General features: G+C 41.8%; 1 protein-coding gene across 2 annotated transcripts in view; it reads left to right on the top strand.

The window, feature by feature from the left end:
- Positions 1–21,431, top strand: part of LOC120920724 (probable ATP-dependent RNA helicase DDX60) — a 294,719-nt gene that overhangs the window by 69,591 nt on the left and 203,697 nt on the right. For both annotated transcript variants that reach the window (XM_040332971.1, XM_040332963.1), the window contains one exon: positions 10,659–10,761. In XM_040332971.1, coding sequence (XP_040188905.1) covers positions 10,659–10,761 — 103 coding nt within the window. The remainder of the gene's footprint in view (positions 1–10,658; positions 10,762–21,431) is intronic.

Genomic DNA, 21,431 nt, shown 5'->3' with positions numbered 1-21,431 from the left:
ACACTTTGCAACAATGTAAAGTAGTGAGTGTACAGCTTGTACAACAGTATACATTTGCTGTCCCCTCAAAATAACTCAACACACAGCCATTAATGTCTAAACCGCTGGCAACAAAAGTGAGTACACCCCTAAGTGAAAATGTCCAAATTGGGCAAAATTAGCCGTTTTCCCTCCCCAGTGTCATGTGATGCATTAGTGTTACAAGGTCTCAGGTGTAAATGGGGAGCAGATGTGTTAAATTTGGTGTTATCGCTCTCACTCTCTCATACTGGTCACTGGAAGTTCAACATGGCACCTCATGGCAAAAAAAAGAATTGTTGAGCCACATAAAGATGGCCTAGGCTATAAGAAGTTTGCCAAGCTCCTGAAACAGAGCTGCAACACGGTGGCCAAGGTTCCACTCAGAACAGGCTTCGCCATGGTCGACCAAAGAAGTTGAGTGCACATGCTCAGCGCCATATCCAGAGATTGTCTATGGGAATAAGACGTGTGGGTGCTGCCAGCATTTCTGCAGAGGTTGAAGGGGTGGGGGGTCAGCCTGTCAGTGCTTAGACCATGCATGGCTGTTGTCCCAGAAGAAAGCCTCTTCTAAAGATGATGCACAAGAAAGCCTGCAAACAGTTTGCTGAAGACAAGAAGACTAAGGACATGGATTACTGGAACCAGGTCCTGTGGTCTGATGAGACCAAGATAAACGTATTTGGTTCAGATGGTGTCAAGCGTGTGTGGCAGCAACCAGGTGAAGAGTACAAAGACAAGTGTGTCTTGCCTACAGTCAAGCATGGTGGTGGGAGTGTCATGGTCTATGGGCTGCATGAGTGCTGCTGGCACAGGGTAGCTACAGTTCATTGAGGGAACCATGAATGCCAACATGTACTGTGACATACTGAAGCAGAGCATGATCCCCTCCCTTCAGAGACTAGGTCGCAGGGCAGTAATCCAACATGATAACGACCCCAAACACACCTCCAAGATGACCACTGCCTTGCTAAAGAAGCTGAGGGTAAAGGTGATGGACTGGCCAAGCATGTCTCCAGACCTAAACCCTATTGAGCATCTGTGGGGCATCCTCAAATATAAGGTGGAGGAGCGCAAGGTCTCTAACATCCACTAGCTCTGTGATGTCATCATGGAGAATTGGAAGAGGACTCCAGTGGCAACCTGTAAAGCTATGGTGAACTCCATACCCAAGAGGGTTAAGGCAGAAGGGAGAAAATAATGGTGGCCCACAAAATATTGACACTTTGGGCCCAATTTGGACATTTTCACTTAGTGGTGTACTCACTTGTTGCCAGGGGTTTAGACAATAATGGCTGCGTTGAGTTATGTTGAGGGACCAACAAATGTACACTGTTATACAAGCTGTACACTACTTTACATTGTAGAAAAGTGTAATGTCTTCAGTGTTGTCACATGAAAAGATATAATTAAATATTTACAAAAATTTTAGGGTGTGGAGGCTCATGTGAGATGATCTCTTAGCTTTAAGCCTTTACATCTCCACATTGTAGTAGAACCTGGGTAATTAGATATTGAGCCACCAATAAGTGAAAGTATAACATCAACAGTCCTGAGGACCCCATAGAACAATCCTCACATCCAGGATAGGTCACACTTACCTGCCCTTGAAGCAATATTCAGTACTTTGCTTGAACTTGGTAAGTAGGACAGGAAGGCAAAGGTGGTGGATTATCTAGAACCTTCAACGTCCTACAGTTTCTTGGCTAATAGTTGTTGGGTTCTGGGGGTTTCACCATTTAAAAGCAACACATAGAACTGGTGCACATCATCCCCAAAACAAGAAGTTAAAGTGTAACTCTGTTAAAGTGCTGACTCTAGCAAAATATGTTCTTAGGCCTGCCTTCTGAAACAGAGGGTGATACCATATAGGCCTGGGTTCCAGCCCTGGGGGTGAAAATCAGGCATACAGACTTCCCAAATCCACCTTTTCCCCAAAGGGAGGGCAGACAAAAAGATTTTCTGACGAATGTGCTATCTCTATTACGAATGCTAGTTTTACCAGAAGGAGCGCTCCTGTCTCATCGTTTTGCTCGTCGAGTTCCTTGTGAAGCTGTCGAGGATCTCGGCGAGCCAAATTTTCCCATTGCCCAACGAGGAAAAAGAGAACATGTTCTCTTTTTGGCCCAACAAGATCCTCGTCGGTTTCCTCGGCGAAAAGTGTACACACGACCGGTTTTCTCTGCAGAATACGTCTCCCATCGAGTTTCTTGCTGAATTCTGCCGAGAAAACCGGTCGTGTGTATGGGGCCTCAGGCTCTTGTTATACCTAACAATTTCTATAGATGCTATTGCTTCCTCAGGATAATTCACAGTTGACAAAAAAACCAAGCCTACTTACCGACCAGCTCGCAGAACAACCAATTAACCTGTCTAACAGTATGCGTTAAAAACAGGGGTTTTGTCCGCACGCATTTGCAAACGCATGCGTGAGCCACAGAGCCGCGCCAAGGCACCCTTTAATCTGTGGTCCTAACACTAAACAATGAGTGTTCCCACAATGGAGGCACATGCATTTTAATGGATAGATAGGGGCAGGTGGACTGAAGGGGAGCCACCCCTCCTTAAAGGTGCAGGAGCACACCAAACACCCAGCATATAGCACAATGGCTGCAAAGGTATTGGTGTGTTGCTGGACCAATACAAGCACCACAGGTGAGGCATAAACATGTCCACCGCCCCATCTATAGCTGGCCATAGCAGTAAGTAGCATTGGAAGACTGAAGCAGATAACAAAAAAACCTGGGGAATGCCCAGGGAAAAACCAAGCCTACTTACCGACCAGCTCGCAGAACAACCAATTAACCTGTCTAACAGTATGCGTTAAAAACAGGGGTTTTGTCCGCACGCATTTGCAAACACATGCGTGAGCCACAGAGCCGCGCCAAGGCACCCTGTAATCTGTGGTCCTAACACTAAACAATGAGTGTCCCCACAATGGAGGCACATGCATTTTAATGGATAGATAGGGGCAGGTGGACTGAAGGGGAGCCACCCCTCCTTAAAGGTGCAGGAGCACACCAAACACCCAGCATATAGCACAGTTGGCCTGCAAGAGGAAAAAGAAAGCTTATACATCTGAAGGAATATATCTTTCTGCCATAATGTTGTGTTTATACTATAAATATTGCACTTTTAGAAGATGGTGTGCTCATTATTTAGAAAATTTGACAGGCAACATGAGGAATCTGAGCATGGTGATTTTGTTGGTGTTGTTGTTCTTAAACCCTGTTCACACTGGGGTGATTAGGAATCATGGGCAGAATCAGTGCAATTCTGTCAGCAAATTTAAATTGTGGGAACAACCACGATGTGTGTTTGAGTGCCATTCATCCTGAACGGCACCCCAAATGATGTGCAATTTTACTGCGATTGTCACATGTCAAAATGCACAAGGGTCCCAGTAAAATGAATGTGTAAAATCGCCCCTGGCTCAGTGCCAAAATTTGGTCCCTGTGCTTCTTTTCCTCAACAAACGCAAAAAGCGCAGTCTATTCAAGTGAATGGGCTGCCCTATGCACGACAAGTGGAACCAAGGAGGACTGCTGCACCATTAGACCCTCTCCTGCCTCATTCTGCCACAAGCCATTTCTACACTCATCCTGGCCCTCTCCAGTGTTGGATTTGTTCTCTTCCCAGTTACTTGTCTGTATGTCATTCCTGTCATTCCATTTGTCCTGCAAAGGTCATGCCAGAGAAGCCTTTGACTAGCTCTGGGGTAACATAACTTTTTAGCTCATTATAAGGATTTCCAAGATGTCTTCCCTAAACAAAACACAGATTACCTATCATTGCACCATCCCTACAATTGCACCATTGACCTAATTCTGGGCTCTACAGTACATCCTATAGTGGTTAGGTATATCCTGTTAGTGTCCCATGGATCTCTAAAAAGGCATATATTGTTATACTGCTAGGATGGGAGACTTCTTTGCAAAAAAGGTTGCTCCTGTATTAATAACCATGGGCTTAATGCCTTCACTGTCAAAAAGTGATACCGGTTGCCCATTTTTACAGAGCTTATCAATTGCCTCTGTACAGTTCAAGTACTCATAAGAAGTAAACAACTTGATTAGCATTAAAGCGAGAGAGACCAATGGAAGACTGTATTTAATACTAGGCTTGGCGAATATGAGTACCTAGTAAAGCCCCATGCATCTTCTTGTCTAAAAAGGTCCTCCCAGCAGGGAAGACTTATTCCACTGTAGATCTAGACGTGCTTGCTGTAAAATTGGAACTCGAGGAGTGCCAATATCTCCTAGAAGGATTGCCTCAACAAATTACCACTTACACAGAACCTAAAAAAACTCCAGTTGCCTAAATCCCAGGCAAACCCAAGCAAACTCAATGGTCCTTGTTCTTATCTAAGTTTGAGTTTGTAATATTTTTCAAGACCTGGACTGTCAATTTCCAAAGTGGATGCCCTCTCAAGCTCATTTGACTCCCAAGATTGCAGCTAAGCCAGAATTCCTTATTACACCATTTGCACCCTAGCGCTAACCTCCATCCAGGAATCCACTATTTCTCCAGGCAAGACTCTGGAGCTAAGAACTAAGGGCCAGATTCACGAATATTTACGGCGGCGTAACGTATCCCCTTTACATTACGCCGCCGCAAGTTTTCGTCGTTAGTGCTTGATTCACAAAGCACTTACGTGTAAACTTGCAGCGGCGTAGCGTAAAGCTGTCTGGCGCAAGCCCGCCTAATTCAAATGGGGCGTGTACCATTTAAATTAGGCGCGTTCCCACGCCGAACGTTCTGCGCATGCTCCGTGTGAAAATTTCCCAACGTGCTTTGCGCGAAATTACGGCGCCCCGACGTATTTTTTGAACGGCGGCGTGCGTTACGTCGTTTCGTATTCCCGGACGTCTTACGCAAAAAAAAAAAAATTGAAATTCGACGCGGGAACGACGGCCATACTTTAACATGGCTGTTCTAAATGTAAGCCATGAAAAAGCAGGCCTAAGTTTGCGATGGGAAAAACCGACTAGCGGCGACGCAAGAGATTGCGACGAACGCGCGTATCTTCGTGGATCGCTGTAATCAGCTAATTTGCATACCCGACGCTGGAAAACGACGCAAACTCCACCCAGCGGCCGCCGGAAAATTACACCTAGGATCCGAAGGTTTATGAAGCCGTACGCCTGTCGGATCTTAGCCAAAAGCCGTCATATCTTTTTTGTGAATTACAAATAAAGATACGACGCGGCAAATTTGAAAATACGCCGGAGTATCAGTAGATACTCCGGCGTATTTCCTCTGTGAATCTGGCCCTAAGCCCCTACATTTGGCCCACAACCCCAAGCTTTCTGGAAATCCCTATGTCCACAGAACTATCACGTTTCTTTCCCATCTGTGCTGGTGGCCAAATATCAGTAAGGATGTAGAGGACAACACAAGAGCTTGCATAATTGGTGCCCTACCCATCCACTACCAATGCACCTTCACTTCAGGCCCTTATCTCCCGATACTCATTCCTAGAGAACCTTGGCACTACCTCTCAATGGACTTACCTCCTCTATCCATTAATGGATACGAAAAAGCTGTAACAAGTGACTATATAAAGATCCCTTTCTAATAGAGAAAATTGAATAATATAAATTAATACAGTAACCCAAGTGATGAGTGTCAATACTAATTAAGCCCAGATTTTAGCAATCCAGATCAGTGGAAACCAATGGCTGAATTCAAATTTGTTAATATATGCAAACATAATAAAATGAAAATGCAATGTAAAAAACACAACAACCCAGTGACATGTGTATTTATAAAGTCCAAAAAACATCATAATCCGCAAAATAGCAGCAGCGTCTCAAGAATTCGGTGTAGAAGAAAATCTCCCAACTTCCAGAAGAACGTGAAGATAGGAAAGCCACCACCTTCGATAATACTGCCTCTTACCAGCTGTATTGATCTCTGATTAGGAGATCGCAAGCGCATGAGACAGATGACTCTCAACAGCTCTCCACCAGGGGGCTCCTCGTAGTAACTTTCACATGTGAAGATGTACCTTATTTCTGTGCCCCTCACTTACTTCTCATGACGTATGGCAGCGGCAGGGGGCGGTGGCCTAATGTATATTCATTCCATAAGACGTAGGGACATTTTCCTCCAAATTTTTGGAGGAAAAAAGTGCGTCTTATGGTCCGAAAAATACGGTAAATAATAGTAAAGTGAAAATTGATTATACATAATAACATCATGATTCAGTTCCGGGGTCACACCAGGGCCAGAGGACATGACATAGGGAGCATCAGTGATGGTGTAGTCCCCTGTTGGTGATTAAATAATGATTAGAGTGTGTGACAGTTGCAGTGAATGTGACAGTTGCAGTTACTGTAAAATAAGCATTAGGTGAGTGTGTTTGTGTGATAAAATGTCCTTGGGCCAATTGAAGGCTATTGTCCAAGAAATATGTGATGTGGTCAAATAATAGGGAAAAAGTGGACATACTAAATAGTACATCTCACATATCATATCAATGTGAGTGTAATTGTGGGGATTTGATAAAAGATATGAAGAATAAATGTGTGCAACGCAATACCAAAAAAGGGGGAAGGGGGTGTATTAGTCTCAAAATTAATTTGTGAGGGCCGATGTGCTGAGGTCTGAAGGGTGAGGGAAATTATGCGCTCCACCCACGTGTAGTCTTAATGGCCAAAGGCAGCCACGGTATGCCGCCAACGCCACGCTGCATTTTAAGTGGGGGGGGAGGAGGCGGCACCAGTGCCCGGACGCATGGCGTCACTCGCCAATTGACGCTCAAACTCTCCCCTCATATTGGACGCTGGTTGAAAGCAGCACATCGGCTTGTGGCGTCATATTACGGTGTCGATGTGCATCAGGTTCCCTCCCCGGACCTATAGGGGAGAGGTGGAGGGAGGGGCCACTCTGCACGTTGCAGCTCCCGGGGATTCCAGGCATCTACAGTGAAGGCACATCAAGGATTAGAGAATGTAAACCTTGTAGTCCAGTGTCAAGTAGGAGCCATAATGCAATGTTGTAATTAATAACAAAATAGAAACCATTTGCTGGTGTGCTTCCATCCTTGAATCATTACAGAAAAAAGAAGAGGAAGGGGTTTTTGGATCTTTAAATGAGGCAATGAGTGGATAGGTTCATCTGCCTCCATCCCTGATGATTCATAAACAATCTATTGGTAATAGATGCATTGATATATGGTAATACAATTGTTCCAGTTCATGAAAGACATAATTGTGTTAATAATAGTAATAATTAATAATACATTTCCTAGCGTTCATATTGTTGAATCTCAGAATCGCATGATTGTATGATGTAAAATGAGGCTAGGGCTCTACGTGTTTTGTGGAGATATCTACTCGTCAGGAGCAATTTACATAAGCATAATTCTATAGTAGAATAAAAGAATTACAAAATGAGCAGATGCTTGACACAGAGGAGGAATAGAGCGGAGGTGGAGTAGATATTTCCAAACGCTCTTACTTACGAATAACATGGATAAAATACTTTAATGATGTTACTGACAGCTGAGGGCGCCATGGAGAAACAAACATCCCACGGGAGCTGAGGCCGCAGTTCCACGGTCGCACTAGGGCCAGAGGACGTGAGATAGGGAGCATTATTATTAATTATTACTATTATTAACATAATTATGTCTTTCATGAACTGGAACAATTTTATTACCATATACCAATGCATCTTTTACCAATAGATTGTTTATGAATCATCTTGTTATTATGTATAATAAATTTAAGAAAAATATATAAATCGCGCTACCTCAACCAACCTTCTTGACAAATGCAAGTGGGTAATCTCTAGTGATATATGTGAAAGGCTGGCTGCTATATCAAAAAAGTGACCTATGATGGCCGCTATGGTGCAATCATAGTGATAGAGATTTCAAAGAAAAACAAAACAAATAAAACAAAAACAAATGACGCTTGGATCAAAAACCATCAACTAAATATGAATTTTGGCTTTGAATGGATTAATAAACAGTCCGAAACTCTCAGGCACCCGTCCACTGGGGGAACGTTAGGAGCTTCTTGGGTGAAGACAGCGCGCCGCTCGCCCTACGTCCATTTTGTAAGATATTACTTCTTCCGGACTGTTTATTAATCCAATCAAAGCCAAAATTCATATTTAGTTGATGGTTTTTGATCCAAGCGTCATTTGTTTTTGTTTTTTGTTTTTTTTTGTTTTGTTTTTCTTTGAAATCACTATCACTATGATTGCTGAGGGATTTAGAGGTGGCTGCATGTTGCACCCTAACTGCCATCATAGGTCACTTTTTTGATATAGCAGCCAGCCTTTCACATATATCACTAGAGATTACCCACTTGCATACATCTGTGTTTGTCAAGAAGGTTGGTTGAGGTAGCGCGATTTATATATTTTTCTTATGTTTATTTCTTGTATTTATTGTTTACACGGTAATCGCAGCACCTGGAGGGATTAGACTGTGACCTCGTTGCAGGTCTTTTTCTCTCCTTTTTCTTCTTTTTGTTATTTTAGCGCAGTTTCTTTCTATTTTTCCATGTATAATAAATTGTCAAGGTGTTACTCTTGTCTATCATGTTATATTTTTTATTCAATGTATATCTTTTTGGAATCCGTAATCATGTGATTTTATACTCCTACTTTCTTAGCTGTGCTTCATACAAAGTCCCAACCAACTCCTTCAATTAATCAATTAATTGTATTTTTTATATATATATATATATATATATATATATATATATATATATATATATATAACAGGGATGGAGGCAGATGAACCTACCCACTCATTGCCTCATTTAAAGTCCCCCTCTTTTTTCTGTATCTTAAGTGCAGTTCTGATTCTGCAGACTTGCATCAAGTTTTTGGGCATGCCTCAAGAAAAGAAAAACTCCTTGAACTCTGGCATGGATCCTGAGTATCTTGGAGCTGCATGGAGCTAAAATCACAGCATGTAGCAGTAAGCTATTATTTATCATATTGCTAGCGGCAAAAAAGCAATCCCCCACAAATGGATTTTTTTCACATCCATCGTCATTTTTTTTTATTACATTTTCTTACAAGAAAAAAGCCCATACAAAAATAACAAGGTACAACCTGGTAACAGTTCTCATCAGGTTGGTAGCCTCGCTAACATAGAAAACGAACTATGTATAAAAAAGAAACAACCCGTACCCCCTTCCCATTTGTGCAACATTCCTTAAAGTGCATAAGAAAACCAAGCAAGGACTAGTAGCCCTATCAGCTGAGTACATCAACATCACTGAATAGTAACCAGATGAAAACAGTAAGGATCCCATGATCAAGACACTCCTATTCATATATGAGAGGAGAAGTATATCAGGGCTGCTACCGCAATGCTAAAGAAAACAATTTAACCAAGAGCATCAGTGGCTGAAGCCAATACTGCCATACTTTTTAGAACTTGTTGGGGCAGCCCCTACTCAAGTATGTGGCCTTATATAAAGGCAAAACCTCATTAATGATGCCCTTCCAGTAAGCTAACGAAGGGACCTCTGGTTTCTTCCAGCATAACAAGATGGCCTTGCAAACATAAAAAATAGCAAGTGAGAGAACAGCCCTTTGTGCCCTATGTGGTGCTACCTACTCCACTAGGCCCAGCATACAAACCGAGTAAGTTAAGGGAACTGGAAGGGTAAGCAAGTCTTGGAAAGTACGAGTGACCCCCGTCCAGAACTCCTGTATCGGCTGACAGTACCAAAAAATATGATCAAAATCAGCCGAAGAGGCGGTACATCAGTGCCATAAATAGTGGCTACTCTTGCTGGAATATAATAAGTTCTAAGGGGCAGTTTAAATTGAATGTAGCTATCCCGTGCCAACACCAGAGTACTGAAAGGATAGTCCCACATATCATCCCAATCATCTCCCTGGAAATTAGGGATTAATGACATCCAACTGTCCTACATTTGTTTAGTGCTTTCGGTCTTTCTACAAACAATTTCAAATAGATTTCAGACAGGGGCTAAATCGTGCTAAAAATGCATGCCACAACTGTAAGTAACGAAAGAAATACTAGTTTAGCTGAACAAATTTAAGGAGTCTCCTCCCCCCCACAATATCACAATATTCTGTAATTGTTTGATACCAACACGGGCCCACAAGACGGGGTCCGGAATTTCACCAAACCTCAAACCATATTTACTGATATCTTGCCAACTTAAACCAAGCAACAGATTATACAAAGCTTTGCACTGACTGTCTTAATACACTCCTTGGATGTTTTCCAATGACTCCCCCAGAGCAACTTTGACCTGCTCTTGAATTGTCCCCTAAATAACTCTATTTGAAAAGTTTGAGTTGGTGGCTGGCTGCAGCTGGACATTCTTCTTGTAATTAATTTACACAAATCTGCTCCATTTTCAGCTTACTATTACATCTACTTTACATTGATAATATTGGATTGCATCCTCTGCAATAATTATTCATCCTCAATAAAAAAATGTTTTGCTTTTTTTTTTGAGAATTAAAAAATTCACTGTTTTTGTAAATAGCATAAAACCAATATTTCAGTATTTTTATTTTGGTACTTACATTTAATTTGTTTAAATGTTGTTTAAATAATTACAAAAAATATATAACTTTTTAAGTTACATTTTAATTTATATTTACTTCTGTCATTTATTTTTTCAATTAAGTGGACATGGAAACAATACAGAGTTTGGGACTAATACCAGTGAGTTCCGATATAATTGATGACTATGCTGGGGACATTGTGAATGATTTAGCAGTGTTAACCAGGTACGAAACAATTTATATTTAAATTAAGTGTACACAAGTGCTTGATGTCACATGCTTGATGAAGGGACCCTGCGTGGCTCCTAAATTTCGCTTTTGCCTCTTTTTTACACTATGTGATTAATGTTTTTGGACCCATTTTTGGAGATCCTGGTGTGCTGGTGACATTTTCTTTTTCTTCTCAAATAATCCCCCTCAAAACTCCAGATTAGTGTCACCAAAAATAAATAAAAAGCTATATAGTGTAGTATATCCATACACACATGTTCAATACCTCTTATAATTTTGTGCTCACACATACAGCGTGTAAAATAAGTATTGAACATGTCATCATTTTTTTAGGTAAATATATTTCTAAAGGTGCTATTGACATGAATTGTTCACTGCATGTCTTTAACAACCCATGCAATCCAGACATACAAATAAATCAAAACAAATAAGTTCAGAAATTAAGTTATGTGTAATAAAATGGAATGCCACAGGGAAAAAGTATTGAACACGCTAACTAAAATTGAGTTAATACTTGATACAAAATCCTTTGTTAGTAATGACTTCAAGATGCCTATGTATGGAGAAACTAGTAATGTGCATTGCTCAGGTGTGATTATGGCCCATTCTTCCACACAAACAGTTTTCAAATCATGAAGGTTCCCTGGGCCTCTTCTGTGATCTTTAGTTCTTTCCATAGATTTTCAATTGGGTGATTGGCTGGGCCATTCTAACTGCTTTATTTTCTTTCTTTGAAACCAATTGAGAGTTTCCTAAGTTTTGTGTTTGGGATCATTGAGTGAGTAACTTGTATAGCTTTACAAATGCGAACTTAATCGCCTCAAGGTGCTTGGCATCCAGAGTTGTACAGGTCTTTCAGAAGAGGTAGGTCTTTAGTTTTTTCCTAAAAACCTGATGGTTTTCTTCCAAGCGGACGGTCGTGGGTAGAGCATTCCAGAGCCGTGGTCCTTGGACCGAAAATCTACGTTCTCCCTTAGATTTGTAGCAAGATTTAGGAACTGGGAGAAGGTTTTGGTTGGTTGACCGGAGCACGCGCTTGGTGACGTAGGGTTTTATTTTCTCGCTTAAGTATTGAGGAGCGTTAAACTGTGTACATTTGTGGGTGAGGCAGAGTGTCTTGATTGTCACCCGGTCATGTACGGGCAGCCAGTGGAGGGACCTCAAGACCGGGGAGATTGGTTCCCACGGCTTTTTACCAGTTACCAGTCTGGCTGCCGTGTTCTGGACGACTTGTAGACGTGAAATCTGGTATTTCGGTAGTCCTAAGTAGAGGGAATTTGTGTAGTCGAGTAGTGAGTTGATGATAGTTCCCACCACTACTGCTGTGTCCTCTTCCGGGATGAAGGGGATGAGTCTACGTAGCATGCGGAGCAGATGAGAACCGCTGACGACTGATCCTATTTGGATTTCCTATTTGCGTGAAGGGTGAGTAGTTCTGTTTTGGATCCGTTGAGTTTGAGGGAGCTTTCAGTCATCCAATTGTCGATCAGTGTAAGTCTTTTTTGTTGGTGATTCAAAGGTAAAGCTGAGTGTTGTCCGCATAGGAGTGGTAGCGTAGGTACTATTTGCTGATGATTTTGAGGAGCGGGCAGATGTAGATGTTGAAGAGTACAGGTGAGAGGGGTGATCCTTGAGGGACTCCGCATGTAATGGTCCATTGTCTTGCTAAAATGTCCACCCTTGTTTCATCTTCATTATCCTGGTAAATGGCAGAAGATTTTTATCAAGAATGTTTTGGTACACTTCTTTCATTCATCCTTCCTGCAATTATATGAAGTTTGCCAGTACAGTATGCTGAAAAAGAGCCCCACACCATGATGTTCCCACCTCCAAACTTTACTGTTGGTATTGTTTTTTTTTTCTGGTGATGTGCAGTGCCATTTGACCTCCAAATATGGGGTGTATTATGGCATCCAAAGAGTTCAATTTTAATCTATATTCTCCCAGTATTTCACAGGCTTGTCTAAATGTTGTGCAACAAACTATAACCCCCCTGGCGGTATCCCTGAGCGTGACTCGGGGTGGGTTTTTAATGCTGAAATCGGTAACCCCGAGTCACGCTCGGGGTAGGTATGCAGAGCCTGCAGCGTGCGCTGGCTTACCTTGTCCTGGATCCAGCGATGTCACCGTGCTGTGTGAGCGAGCGGGACCTCGCTCGATTCACACAGCGTCCTCCTGTGCCGCCGATCTCCGTTCCCTGCGACGTTACGACGCACGGGAGCGGAGAACGGCGCCAAATTCAAAAACGTAAACAAACACTATACATACAGTATACTGTAATCTTATAGATTACAGTACTGTATGTAAAAAAAAAAAACACACCCCCCTTGTCCCTAGTGGTCTGCCCAGTGCCCTACATGTCATTTTATATAATAAAAACCTTTCTTTCTCCCTGCAAACTGTAGATTGTCCATAGCAACCAAAAGTGTCCCTTTATGTCAAAAATGGTTTTAGAGCAGCTAGAAAACAGCGATAATTAATTATTATCACTTGCAGAATTGTGCGATAGCAATTTGTGGGGAAATTCGTCATAAAAAAAAAAATAATGACAGCGACAATTTTGCAACTGAGAAAATTTCAGTGATTTTGATTTGATTACATTATTGAATAATTTTTATTAGAATTATATTATTATAATTATTTATAATTATTTATTATATTTTAATTTATAATTTTGTTTTTTTTAAAAAGTCATACCCGGGATGCCTATTAGATTCTTGTTTGGTCAGATTTAAGTGAGTTATTCCTAAGAATTACAGGCCTACAGTATAAAATGCCAAATATCCTTGCAAATAATTGTACCGCTTTTGGTACGTAATTCCAGACAGAATCATACCGCCAGGGAGGTTAAACAAGCTTCGACATGCTTTTTCTTCAGCAATGGAATCTTGTGTGGTGCGCGTGTACACAGGTCATGGCGGTTGAGTGCATTACTTATTGTTTTCTTTGAAACAATTGTACCTGCTAATTCCAGGTCTTTCTGAAACTTCCCACAAGTGGTCCTTGGCTCTTGGACAACTCTTTTGATAATTCTTTTCACTTTGTCAGAAATCTTGCGAGAAGCACCTGGTCGTGACCGGTTTATGGTGAAATTATGTTCTTATCACTTCTGGAATATGGCACCAACAGTGCTCAATGGAACATTCAGACATTTTGAAATCCTTCTGAGCAATGCCATCAGTATGTTTTGCAACAATAAGGTTGCAAAGGTCTTTTCTTTTACCCATCATGAGATGTTTGTTGTGTGACACCTTGGTAATGAGACACCTTTTTATAGGACATCAGGTGGTACTGAACCAGCTGATATTAATTTGCACTGACAAGGGGCAGGATTGCTTTCTAATTACTGATAGATTTCAGCTGGTGTCTTGGTTCTCCATGCCTTTTTGCACTTCGCTTTCTCTGTGTGTAAAATACTTTTTCCCTGTGTGATTCCATTTTAATACACATAACTTGCATGGGTTGTTACAGACATGTTGTGAATAGCACCTTTAGAAATATATTCACCTAGAAAAATGGCGATGAGTTCAATACTTATTGTACCCGCTGTATATGTAAATGTATGGATATTGTGCTTCGCCCAGTGCTTTCCACTATTTTAGGTCCCCATGCCAAAATACCCTTACCAAACTATTAATGCCGCGTACACACCATCGCTTTCTGCGATGGAAAAATGCGACGCTTTATGTGCTTTAAAAAAACGTCATTTTTCAAACTTCAATTTGAACAACGACGTAGCATACACACCATCGCTTTTTCACAACGCTCTAGCACAGCGCAGTTCCGTCAATCACGCACGACGTCACTATAAAGGGTCGTTTCCATGCGGAAGACGGCCTCTTTTGCTGATATCGTGTTGCTGCGTGTTAGTAAAAGTTTGGTGAGATACGATTCGTGATTTTCAGTGACTGTGCTTTAAATTTCGTTTTCTGTCGTACAGTTTGTCTATTTGTTGTCGGATCTGTGATACAGTGCTTGTACTAAGGACGTATTTGTTTTGGCATTACGTTTTGTGTGCACGGTGCTGTTTAGCAGGTCGTTCTTCAAAGGTCATTCTTTACTTCAGGGCGTTATTTTTAGTCTGATCTGATTTGACGACCGTTTTCTAGCCATGTTGCGGGTACGAACTCGTCGCCGAGATCGTGCTGTGCTTGCTGTTAGGATGTGTGCTGCATCCCAGCGACGGTCCATGAACAGGGTGAGGAGGAGGTTGTGGACCAAGAACTGGTTGCTACGCAGGGACCAGTTCTCTCATATGCCTCTGCTGCGGGAGATCCGAGAAAATAACCCTGATGATTTCAGGAATTTTCTTAGGATGTCTGACCCCGTATTTCAGCAGCTTTTGGCTTTGGTGTCGCCATATATCACCAGGCAGGACACCCTTATGCGGGAAGCCATCACTGCTGAGCAGAGGCTAGTTGCTACGTTGCGCTACCTTGCAACAGGGAGAAGTCTGCAGGACTTGAAGTTCTCAACGGGCATCTCCCCCCAGGCTCTGGGCCTCATAATCCCGGAGACCTGTTCGGCCATCATTCAGGTCCTTCAGGAGGACTATGTTAAGGTAAGTGGTGTTCTTTCAATGGTCAAACTATGTCCCAAAAAAATAAAAAAATAAATGTTTCTAATATGCTCAGAATGCTGACTTTGTCTCTATGTATGCTGTTCTACACAATTTGTAAAGCCCTACATGTTTATTTAATTTGGCCAACCTGTCCATCATTCTATGTTGTGGCCAAACCCACCTAGCATAGTCCCTATATCCCCGTTTATTTGTGGCCTCCATTGTAGTGCTGCATTTTGTGTGTCCCTATATCCCCGTTTATTTGTGGCCTCCATTGTCCAAACCCCCTCCCCTAGATTTTTGAACTACATAATAATATTTATTTTTATTATAATTTTTTTTTTGTTGTGGGGTTGTTTCTCATGTGAGAAACTCATCTTGGGCCCCACTCCCCCTAAATATATTTTTTGAACATCAGAGGGGGTGATTAATATGCTTAGTGTTCACATGTTATTTTTTAATACTAACCTTTTTTGTGGAATTGTTGGTGGGATCCCTTGTAATTTTAGCTATATTCTGTTGAAAATCTTTGTTTGAATGTATTTTTTATTTTCTTTCTATCCAGTTCCCCACCACGCCACAGGAATGGCAGACTGTGGCAGCGAAATTCTCCCAGCGTTGGAACTTTCCGAACTGCGGAGGAGCCATTGATGGCAAGCACATCCGCATTGTGCCCCCACCCCATAGTGGATCCCATTTCTTCAATTACAAGGGGTTCCACAGCGTTGTTTTGATGGCGGTGGTGTCTGCCAATTACGAGTTCTTGTACGTGGATGTTGGGAAAAATGGCCGGATGTCGGACGGCGGTGTCTTTGCGGAGACGGAGTTCGCCCAATGGCTTCGGTCGGAGGACCTAGGATTGCCACCTGCGGAGGAGAACGAAGAGGGTCTGCCCTTCGTGTTTGTTGCAGATGAGGCTTTTGGTTTGGGTCCCCACCTCATGAGGCCATTTCTCATTAATATGGTATTGGATTATTGAAAGTCAGCGAATGAACGACGACTACGACGACTGCATCATGCGTCCACGTTCATAATATTCATTTTATGGTCAACCTGGAAAAAAAAAAAATGGCACAAAGAACACACCAAAATAATTAATACACATGGAAAAAACTTACTTCTTCTTCGAATCACCATATTAATTTTGTAAAGTTGGTGGGGTTCCCTTTTTTTTAAATCCGACCACCTTTTGCGCAGGTGCTCTCTGCTCCTGGTTTTCCCAAACTTCCGCTGGAGCCTACGGATGACCTTCTCCATAATTTGGGCTTTAACTTTATTGGGATGCATGTAGGGGCCATGCTTGGCATCATAGTCCTCCCTCCTCAATATGGAGACCATCTCCACCATTTCGTTAAAACTCATATTGGAGGCTCTGCAGCGGAATCTGCGGCGTGGTTGGGCCTGGCCTGCCTCCTGGCTTGAGCTAGAATACACCTCCATGTTGTCCATCTTTTCTCCCTCACCAAACGACAGAGAAGGGGCGTGGAAAGGACGATACCGAACGTCAGGGGCGGGGTGTCGTGCGGAGCGTCACGCGTGCGTAGTGTAAAAGGGATGGGACGTGTTTGTAAACGGCGTGCATAGTCTGTGGAAGAAGGCGTAAATCACGATCTTTCATAACGACGAGACGTAAGTTTTTTATTCCGACTTTATTATAGTGAATAGGGAATGAGTTTGTGGGCTAGTTAGGGGAAGTAAGCTAGTGGCTTTAATTACATTATGTTTTGGCTTCTGTTTCATGTGCAGAAAGAATGGATCCCTTCAAGGATGCTGATTTCCTGACAGAATTCATACAAAAATGGAAGGAACATCCTGTTCTGTGGCAAACCAAAAGCACAATAAATAAAAACAAAGATGCCAGGGAAAAAGCTAGACAGAGCATGCTTGTTTTTCTGAAAACAAGGGTCCCCAACGCCACAACAGACACTGAGAAAAGCAAACTAAATTCCATCAGGGGCACCTACAGGGCCCAACGGGTCCAAGTCCTGGCCTCAATGAGGTCTGGGGCTGCAGCTGACTCCATATACAAACCAACCCTGTGGTACTATAGTCAGCTGCAGTTCCTGGATGACCACATTGAGACCAGGGCATCCATGTCTACCCTTCCCCCAAGAGGTAGCTCCCAGCTTCCCAGCAGCCAATCCTCCAGTGTTCCCTGCAGACAAGAGCAGGCAAGCTCGGAGGAAGAGGAAGAGTTCCTGGAGGACCCCAATTGTGAGCCATGGAGAATGGTATGTGTTTTTTGTATGAATTTAGTTAGTATATGACAAGTATAGTAATAATGTTAAATGTATGTTACTATTGTTCTAAATTCTATGTGAATCTCGTAAGTTTAGGGATAGGATCAATAGTCAGTAGTGGGAAAACATGATGGGGTCAAAATGGGCAAATTAATAATGTTTATGAAGGAGTGGGTGGCATTTTCAGATAGGCCAGTAGGGGGGAGTAACGCAATACACCTGCAAGGGGTCCCAGATGGAAGACACCCTTTTTGAGTACTATCTAGTTGACACTAAATTGAATAAAATATTTTTTGGGGAAAAGGCCACTTATTTGCTAAATTAGGCATGCAACAACCCACATAATTCCAGGGGGACCATGTCTGAAGGTGTTTAAGGGGCCACATAATTAGGGATGGCGACCCTGTGTGTAATATATATTGACATTCAATTTGCATCACTCATGATTGTAAAAATGTGTGTGATTAATGACAAACACAAATAACATATGTTCCTTTTTTTGATACACAGGCAGACCCAAGCCAGGAAGAGCCAGGGCCCACAGGGAGCCAGGAAGAGCCAGGGCCCACAGGGAGCCAGGAAGAGACAGGGCCCACAGGGAGCCAGGAGGAGCCAGGGCCAACTGCAAGGCAGGAGGTGGCAGAGCCCACTGGGAGCCAGGAGGTGGCAGGCCCCAGTGGGACCCAGGAGGCACGCCGGCGGGATACCATCTCCCGGATCCCTCCATTCCGCAATCCCAATAAACGGCTCAGGAGTATGCGACAAATGGAGGAGGAGACCCAGGGCCTGCTTCGCCAAGCTACTGCAGCCATCCGAGAGCCACCCAGTGAAGTTGAGGGGTTCGCAGCGCTCATTGCAGCCAAGCTGTACAATCTGGAGCAGAGCCAGCGTGTGCGCTGCGAACTCCTCATCTTCCAAGCCATAACCATGGCATCCCTGGGGCAGCTCGATGACGACACCCACATTGTGCGGATTGCTCCTCCTGTCCTTGCTGCTCCTCCTGCTCCTGCTCCTGCTCCTGCACCTGCTCCTGCTCCTCCACTTCATGAGGCTGCTCTGGCTCCTGCCACCTCATCTCCTCCAGGAACCCAGCCCCCAAGGACTCGGGCTACAGGGAAGGCTGCAGGGAAGACTGCAGGAAAGGCTGCTGGGAAGAAAAAGCCCAAGAAATAATACGGTGCCCCTGATGGAATTTTAATGTGGACTCACAGGCTGTATTTGTGGCTTCGGGGACCCTTGTTTTCAGAAAAAATCAAGCATGCTCTAATGTGCTGCCTACCTTGGCATCTTTGTTTTTATTATGTTGTGTTTTTGGGTTGCCACCTTTTTTTTGCAAATTTTTAGGAAGACTAAAATAAATGTTTATTTTTCAGCCAAATTTCACCATGTTTCTTTATTGTAGATTTTGGAGATCATTATTGAGTGGGCAGACCCATTACAAAATAAATAATGCAAACATTAACAAGGTAAAAAAACATGCTTGTGGGTGAGTTAACTAAAAAATTAGGTTGTTGCAGACACTTCACACACTCCTAAATAAACACAAAATAGAGATTACAAATCAAATTGGTGACAAAAAATAATATAAGAAAAACAAAGGTGGACCAATATATATATTTAAAATGTTTAAGATGGAAGATACAACTAAATAACAGAACACAAACATAAACATTATCAAACAAGAAAGAAACTAATTAAAAGCTTGTCATAACTATGTAACAAGATCAGCCGCAACAAACGTCCATTTCTGGGTAGCAGTTAAAAGCAGGGGTTAAAGAAGCGCTTTCTTTTCTTGTCTATAAGCTGAAAAACACCTTAACGAATGTGCTGATTCCATTCTGAACAGTCGTTTTACATGAATGAGCGCTGCCGTCTCCTAACTTGCTTCTGAGCATGCGCGGGCTTAAATCGACGTTTTTACGTACACACGGTCAATGTTTAGAACACAGAAAACGACGTCGGCCAAAAACGACACATAAAATTGAAGCATGCTTCAATTTTTTTCTGTCGTTTTTTACAAGACATAAAACGACGTTTTTGCCCACACACAGTCAATTAAATTGACGTTTTTGAAAATGACGTTTTTTTCCATCGCAGAAAGCGATGGTGTGTACGCGGCATTACAATCTTCAAATATCCATCAACAAATTTTCGTTCTTCCTCCTCTCCATCCAAGCATTCTCCTACTTCACCAGTCTTTGTGAAACACCAATTAAAAACAAAACATATAAACAACAGTGTAATACCATTATGTCAAATGAGATGCTATATAAATAATTGCGTTTACATATGCCAAATGTGTTCAAACGTGTTAAAACATATCAACCCGTGCACTGCCGTCGGCATGCTTCAATCCTCATGCTGACATACCTTAACTAAATTCATGCCTGTATGTCACTGGACTTTCTCTTGCTAATATAACCTCCTTTTCCAATTTAGCGTATTCACTCCAGATTAGATATCGTGCTCTTTAAAGTGCAGAATAATCATGTAAAAGAAGCATAATACCAGCCATAGTACAGAAATATATGAAAAAAAATTCTTTACTGCATACGAGAATGCTCACATGTATTGAAATTAATGAAAAACTAGAAACCGAGATGGCGGTCTGGGCACTTCCGGTTCTGCATTGACATCACTTCTGCCATGTTTTTTCCATCCACTAAGATACTCTTTCAGTGTAATTGACTGTTTGAATATCTGAATGCTAAGAATTAATCATTGTAATAACATCCAATGATTGGTGAGCTGCAAAATAATACATTTTTGATTTTGAGTAGTTACTGCTGTTATTTCATATTTCACTGTGTTTCTATGCTTATTTCATATGTGACTAATGCATAATCTTTAATTGATTTTCTCTCTAATGGCAGGTTTTTATGTATACTTACAAAATAAAAAAAATATATTAAAAAATGTGATAGATAGCTAACACAAAGACCTGAATTTACCATATACCTTCTCTTCTTTGGATGGCTTTCTAGCCAGCTCAGTACTTTGAAAAAGACCGGCTCGTGTAGAGGGACATGTAGTTGCCATAATCCCTTGTGCAATTGAAAAAAATGAAATAGCCTCTAAGGATGGGATTTTTTAGGCAAGAAACAAAATAAGAAAAAATTGTGTATATTGAAAAACAACATTCATTTATTGTACACAAGATGAATACATAATCAAAAGATTCAAACATTTAAAAACATGGGATTACCCGCATTTACTGCCACCAGTTGATCTGGTGGTTTTGTATTAGATGATGGACAGTATCACTCGATAATTCAGATTTCATCTCCATGTTTTTAAATGTTTGAAAATCATGATAGTATCTAATCTCTTTTGATTATGTATTTATCTTTTGTACAATAAATGAATGTTGTTTTTCAATATACACAATTTTTTCTTATTTTGTTTTTTCAGCCAGCTCAGTACTTAGAATATGCTTTGAGCACATGCTTATATACTATACACATATAACAATGTATGTATGCACATACTCATACAGTGCCTTGAAAAAGTATTCATACCTCTTGAAATTTTCCACATTTTGTCATGTTACAACCAAAAATGTAAATGTAATTTTATTGGGACCGATGGACCGACACAAAGTGGACAATAATTGTGAAGTGAAAGGAAAATTATAAATGATTTAATATTTTTTTTACAAATAAATATGTGAAAAGTGTGGCATTCATATGGATGCAGCCCTCCTGAATCAATACTTTGTAGAACCACCGTTCGCTGCAATTACAGCTGCATGTCTTTTTGGGTATTTCTCTACTAGCTTTGCACATATAGCGAGTGACATTTTTGCCCATTCTTTGCAAAATAGCTCAAGCTCTTTCAGATTGGATGGAGAGCGTCTGTGAACA

This window comes from Rana temporaria, chromosome 1 (genome assembly GCF_905171775.1).
Source record: "Rana temporaria chromosome 1, aRanTem1.1, whole genome shotgun sequence".
Taxonomy (NCBI): Eukaryota; Metazoa; Chordata; class Amphibia; order Anura; family Ranidae; genus Rana; species Rana temporaria.
The sequence above is the reverse complement of the archived record's forward strand: the minus strand, read 5'-3'. Positions and strand labels throughout refer to the sequence as shown.